The following is a 7,500-nucleotide window of genomic DNA, read 5'->3' as shown; positions in this document are numbered from 1 at the left end:
TATATATATATATATATATATATTACACAAGATTGCAAAAGCGGAGCATGCGAACAGGAGACCTTTTGTTCCATAACCAAGGCGGATGCGAAAAATTATAATAATGAAAAATAAATAAGTGAATAAAAATGATAATAATATAAATAATAAATAATAATTGAATAATAATAAGCAAACAGACAAATAATAACAAACAAATAAACAAATATAAAATAAATGGCAGGCATTACAGCATCTTGCTTAGGTGCTTATCTAAACGAGTCAGCTTCGAACTGAACTACATTGCACTGCCTCTGTAGAAAGTATATTCCATTCATTAACTACATGTTTGGTAAAGTTGTTTCTACCCACTTCCAAATTAAATCTATTGTCTGACAATTTGAGACTATTATTTCTTTCACGAGTTAAACACCAAATGAGGACGGAGCCTTTATTTGTACGACGTTTCGCTTATTACAGCTTTTTCAAGTACAAATTGAGATACATATGCTTGAGATTAGATAAGAGGAAAGGAGGGAACGGGGAGAGAAAAGAAGAAGGGGGTAAGAAGAGGAGAAGGGGGGGGGATTAAACACTGGGAAAGGTTGAGAATGCTGCCCCCCCCCAAAAAAAAAAAAAATACTATTTCTTTCTGATTCTCATTCAGTGTGAAAATTTTGTCACTTTTGATGTTGTCAATCTCCTTTAGAATGTCTAAGACCTGTATCAAGTCATTTGAGTCTACGCTCTTTTATGGAAAATAGATTCCATATGCTTAAGTCGATTTTCGAATGATTTATTTTTTACATTTGGAATAATTTTTGTGACTCGCTGTTGTACTTCTTCCAATCTATCAATATCTTTAATGCAATTCGGTGGGCTTTTGAAGATCGCGCAATCAGTCCTAGAATTTTATTTGCTTTCTCAGATGCTGAAATACCCTGCTTTGATGATTTGATATCGTTACTGATAATTACGCCAAGATCCTTTTCACTATCCATTTATGTTGACGTATTTCCAACTTGTAATTGTACTTACTGTTATTTTTACCCATGTGCATAACCTTGCATTTGTATTAAATTTCATTAGCTACTTTTCAGACCACTGCTGTACTTTATCTAAAAAAAAAAAAAAAAAAAAAAAAAAAAAAAACGCAAAGCACGGGAAATAGGCAATAGCTGTATAAGGCCATCTTTAATCCTTCAGATATTACTTGGGAAGTAAACCCATTACAAAAAAAAATTAGGAGAAAGACTTAGGAGTCTTGATACAAGACAACCTGTCACCTGACAGACATGTCAGCAGGATTATAGGAGAGACATATGGACTACTGCAGAAGATTAAAGTGGCGTTCCATTATATGTATGAAGAGAAGATGGAAAAACTCGAGATACTGATACGTCCAAGACTGGAATATGTATCAGTGGTATGGTCCCCACACAGAGTGAAGGATATAAGCAAGATTGTAGTATACAAAGGGCAGCAACCAAACTAGTCCACAACTTGCCAGATAAACTACATGAGGAGAGACTAAAAGCAGTGGGTCTACCAACTTTGAAAGATCGGAGAGAAAGAGCTGACATGATAACAGTGTTCAGGTCATTAAAGCGGATAGATTGCATTGACAGAAGAGATGCTTTGATTAAAGACGGGAGGGATTTAATAGGTCATGGGATTAAGAAAGACCACATATTGAAAGGTTGTGAAGAAAAAAAAAATCTGTATAGATGGGTAAATATGTGGAATAGCTTAGACGGTAATATAGGCCAAGCTCAAACAATCCATGAGTTGAATTTTGAATATGATGATTTGAAATCAAGGATATAGCTTGAGAGGGAACTGTACATGCATTTGAGTCTAGGCATATGAGAAAATTAGATAATAGGAGACGGAACCCAAAGAGCATTGCTCCTTTCCTATATACTACAGTTAGGTAAATACAATTAGGTAAACACACACACACACACACACACACACACACACACACACACACACACACACACACACACACACACACACACACACACACACACACATATATATATATATATATATATATATATATATATATATATATACATATGTATATATATATAAGGAGTAGGACCAATCCAGTTGGGATCATCTTCACAAATCTTTATTTTAATCAGACATTGGGCACAAATACAATTGTGAAGATATTCCCGTTTGGATTGGCCCTACTCCTAATATTACGTCTCCGGTACCCTGCTAGAACTTCAGTTTCTGCAATGATATATGCATGTATATATATATATATATATATATATATATATATATATATATATATATACTTACATTCATACATGTGTACATGCATACATACAAACATGCATACATATATACATACATACTTACATACATACATACATATATGCATACATACATACATACATACATACATACATACATACATACATACATACATACATACATACATACATACATACATACATACTTAAATACATACATACATGCATACTTACAAACCCACGCCCTCACCCTTCACTCTGGTATAGACTGACGAGGGGGCAACGTCGTTCTCCTTACGCAGAAGGAAGACGATGCCACGCCTTGGTACATATGTATGAATGAAGGCCTTGTGGCCGTGGTAAAGAGTCCTTGTACTGTAAAGCGTCTAGTGGTTGGGGAACCCTACAACACTACTGTGCAACTCTACGGTGCCCTGTTCGTGTCGAATGCCAGGGCACGTTATAGCACTACGCCACAGAATCCAAGAGCTACCTGTAACATCTTTGACTGTATATCCTCCAACCTTTCGCATAAGGAGATCTTCCAACTAGACAATGGTCCCCTTCCTGCAAATATAAACTGCTGACAGAAACAGCATTATTCTATCACATCATAGACAAGTCTAACGTTTCTTCCCAAAGAACTCCTTGGAAAGACCAGAGTATCATTGAAAACAGAGAGGCGGGCTCCCAATCTGTAAAACTCAAGGGCATTATCATTGCTATTATTGTGCTTCTTTTTGGCAACCTCTCTTGTAAGAAGGAAAAAAGCCTTTGGTATATGTATGCATGTACTATTATTAAGTTAGGTTCTTTTAAGGCGTCGTTACAATTTTTTTCTGTCTGCATTATTTTTATGCAACAGTGTAATTTCGCTCTGTACATTATCAAGCTGTTTTTCTTCCTTTTCGACAGTATAAACTGATAGTTTTACCAGGACACCTAGAAAAGGACGAACTGTACTCTAACTGTTGTCTGCTATGGTCTCTCTGTACCGCAACCTTTTCCAGAGCTGCAATGGCTCCGGGTGTGAGAAGGATTGTTGTTCAAGGAGAAATGATCCGGGGAACCCTGTTTCTTCCGGCAAGACCCGGATCCCACCCTTCCATCCTGGACATGTACGGGACGACCGTTGGATTCCTGGATCAGCGGTCTGCTCTTCTGGTGTCTCATGGTTTTGCTTCGTTTGTTCTTGAATTCTTGAAGTACAAAGACTTAACAGGAAAGCTGACCTCGGTTCCCCTAGAGTACTTCGAGGAAGCCTTAGATTACGTCCAAGGGCATGAGGAGTGTCAGAAAGGATCGATGGGGGTGTTAGGATCTTGTAACTCTTCCGAGATGGCTATAATGCTTGCGACAATGTCTAATCAAAGCAGTTGTGTCTATCAACGGAAACAACGTTCCAAAGAACATTTTCTATTTACTTACAAGGGAAAACAAGTGTTTTCTATTATCGAACCTGAAAAGAAGGGAATACACCAGTTTGACCTACCCGCGTCCTCACACACTCCAAATCACCCTAAAAGCCTTCCAATTGAAAAAGTCCCTGATGATTGTGATGTTCTTCTCATAACGGGTTACCGTGATAGTGGTTTTGCATGCAGAGCAAACTTGGACCTCCTAGAGCGTGTTTGGGTCCACGGGAAAGATAATGTGCACATTCTTACTCTCCCAGTAGATGGTCACAAGCTGGAAATGCCTTATTTCAATCACAACCCCATTCTTCCCATCAAGATACCCAATGTCGACGCTCATTTAAGATATTTTCCTCTTTTCTCAATGTGCGGGGACGACTTGAACACGACCACAGCTGTGGAAATTTCCTGGCAAAGTATACAAAATCTTTTCGAAAAGAAACTTATTCATGAACCTAAAGTAAGGAGTTTAAAAAAGACTCAGGGATTCTAAAAAGATGAAATTGTATTATAATGACTATTAAGAGATTATGGCAATCTTAGCTATGGACCGAGAACAGCCTTGATTGTATATACTACTAGCACAATGAGGGGTACCAGACTCCATGAGTAATACCAGCCAAATCTGCGTTCCTTCATAGCTATTCTGACCTCCCCTTTTGTCTTTCAGAGGTTTAGCTTAGTATAACAATATTTGATGTTCAAAACTGGTTTCCAGTTTTGTTTTGCTTGTCATAGTATGGTATATGTTTCCGGTATGGTCCGAGAACAGTTATAATCTGAGCATAATACAAGCCTGGTGAATCAGGGTACCAGGCAACAAGGTAATTGGACCTTCCTCTCGAGCTTCTTGTTTTACTCATACGAATACTGGTCCCCTGTACCCTACCTGTGGTGCTTCAGATTATAATGTACTACTTCCTGGTGCTCAAACTAATATGTAATTGCCCACTCTGTCCTGAGGTACAAGTAAATTTTGTAATTAATATGTGACCCAAGCTGCCATGTAGCATTCACTATAGCAACATGTTGACATTGATATTGTTGATGGCCTGCTATCTTCTATCCCGTGGTACTTGATATTTACTCTTACACTGGGATAGACCTCCCCTTTATTGTCCTACACTTACTACTACAGCAGTAGAATAATGTAGTATATCACTAATGGTACTCCACTGATCTGGTACTCACTCTTACTGTTTTGGTACCTTTTAGTAACATTTTGTTTTTGTTCCTGATGCATAATGCAATGTTCCTTTATTGTGATGGTGCTCAAGTCTTGGTCTCAATATCCCTCGTGTTACGAACATTTTAGTAGTGTTAGCAAATCTATAATAATGTTTATGTGTCATATGTGTACTGATTGGTATTACTCATGACTGTCTCTGGTCCTCTTAACGCCTTCGTATGTTGTCGGAGTAACTTAGTGTAGAAAAACAGTCTGATGAAAACCACAATGAAAATAAACGTTTTTTTTTTTTTTTTTTGTGTTATCCTCGGCAATTGTAATTATAATTTCAATCTGTGTTCTTTTCATTATCTGCACTTCATGTATTTGATTCATTGCCAAATAAATTTATTTCTATTATTATTATCATTATTAGTCACTTGTACAAAGGATTACAAAGGATTACAAAGAAAGAGCATGCCGGCAGGAGACCTTTTTGTCCATAGCTAAGTCGGATGCGAAAAATCATAATAATGATGAATAAATAAATAAATAGATAAGATAATAAAAAAATAAATAAATGAAAATTATAATGATGTAAATAAAATATAAAATACATCAATGCATAGGTATAGTTAAATAATGAACAAACAGGTAAATAGTAAATAATGATAAATTGATATATAACTAATAATAAATGAGAATCAAGCAAATAATGATAAACAAACAGGCAAATGATAAAAAATAATATAAAATAAATTATAGTCATTACAGCATCTTGCTTAGGTGTTTATCGAAATGATTCTTAAAGCTTCGAACTGAACTACGTTGTACTGGCTCTGCAGGAAGTTTATTCCATTCATTAACTACACGGTTGGCGAAGTTGTTTCTATCCACTTCCAAATTAAATCTATTTCCGGACAGTTTGAGACCATTGCTTCTTGTCTGATTCTCATTCAGTGTGAAAATTTTGTCACTTTTGATGTCAATTCCCTTTAGAATCTTAAAGATATGTATCAAGTCACCTCGGAGTCTACTTTTTTTTTTTTTTTTTTTTTTTTTTTTTTTTTTTTTTAAGGAAAACAGATTCATATGTTTTAGTCGATTTTCGTATGATTTATTTTTGATATTTGGAATCAGTTTTGTGGCTCGCCGTTGTACTTTTTCCAATCTGTCAATGTCTTTGGTGAGATTCGGTGACCATACGGAAACAGCATATTCCAAATGTGGACGAACTAACGATTTATATAGCTTGTTTATGAGAGATGGACTTTTGAAATCAAAAGATCGTTCAATCAGTCCTAGAATATCATTTGCTTTCTCAGAGGTTGAAATACACTGCTTAAATGATTTGAGATCGTTACTGATAATTACACCGAGATCCTTTTCACTATCCACTTTTGTTAACATATTTCCAAATAACTTGTAATCGTACTTACTGTTATTTTTACCTATGTGTATTACCTTGCATTTACTTGTGTTAAATTTCATTAGCCACTTTTCAGACCATTGCTGTAATTTATCTAAATCTTCTTGAATATCTAATTGGTTTAAGTAATCATTTGCCATTCCGCACAGCTTTGTATCATCAGCAAATTTGGAAACAGTAGACTTTAGTCCGGGGTCTATATCATTTATATATATACTATGAATAGAAGTGGCCCAAGAACTGAACCCTGAGGAACTCCACTCGTAACATTTTTTCATTCAAATTTTTTTCCATTTAAAACAACTCTCTGTTTTCGATCATTCAACCAATTACTAGTCCAACTAAATAGGCTACCACTTATTCCGTGTGAACCTAACTTAGTAAGCAGTCTTTCGTGGGGGACGGTATCAAAAGCTTTTACAAAGTCTAGATATATTAAATCTATATAGTTTCTTTTGTCATAACTCGAGATAACTGTGTTGTAGAATTCGAGTAAGTTAGTCACGCAAGAACGTTTCCGTTTGAAACCATGCTGGCTATCATTTATCAAACAGTTGATTTGTAACTGATGTTCGATAGCATTTCTGATGATAGTTTCCATCATTTTTCCTACGATTGAAGTCAAACTTATAGGCCTGTAGTTATTTGGATCCTTTTTGTGACCTTTTTTGAATATGGGAGTAACGTTAGCTAGCTTCCATTCTCTTGGGACATCTGCGGATATGATGGATTTCTTGAAAATAATTTCTAATGGAACAATAATCTCATTTTACATTTTCTTTGAGATTCTTGGATGCCAACCGTCAGGCCCTGGTGTTTTATTAATTTTGAGTTTCTCTATACACCTTTTATTTTTTTTATTTTGTTATATTTACCGTAGTAAGTTTACTCTAGACTTTTCACAGGTTTCAGTTTGGAGTTCACTTTGAGGTGTTTCGTTTACGAATACTGAGTTGAAATATTTGTTTAAAATATCACACATTCCTTCACTTGAATATTCAAGTTGACCGGCAGCAGATAATAGTGGACCAATGTGATTCCTAACAACCTTTTTATCTCTAATGTAACTAGAATTCTTTAGGATTCTCTTTGGATTTATCAGCGATATTCATTTCGTATTGTCGTTTTTTTCTATTTTAAATCTCTCTGTATTAATACATAACTTTAACAATACTTTTTCAGTTTCTTTGTCAAGCCATTTTGGGCGAGCCTGATTTGGGGGATGTCTGTCCTTAAATG

At 35.6% G+C, this 7,500-nt stretch overlaps 1 protein-coding gene across 1 annotated transcript in view; it reads left to right on the top strand.

Annotated features, from left to right (window-relative positions):
* Nucleotides 1–7,500, top strand: part of LOC143035654 (acyl-coenzyme A thioesterase 1-like) — a 27,239-nt gene that overhangs the window by 6,375 nt on the left and 13,364 nt on the right. Inside the window, exon 3 of the mRNA XM_076202521.1 lies at nucleotides 3,260–4,124. Within this exon, the coding sequence (XP_076058636.1) occupies nucleotides 3,260–4,124 (865 nt within the window). The remainder of the gene's footprint in view (nucleotides 1–3,259; nucleotides 4,125–7,500) is intronic.

The sequence above is a fragment of the Oratosquilla oratoria genome, chromosome 19 (genome assembly GCF_046742065.1).
Source record: "Oratosquilla oratoria isolate Oo_2021 chromosome 19, ASM4674206v1, whole genome shotgun sequence".
NCBI classification, from domain to species: Eukaryota; Metazoa; Arthropoda; class Malacostraca; order Stomatopoda; family Squillidae; genus Oratosquilla; species Oratosquilla oratoria.
Note: the sequence above shows the minus strand (reverse complement) of the source record. Positions and strands in the feature narration are given on the sequence as shown.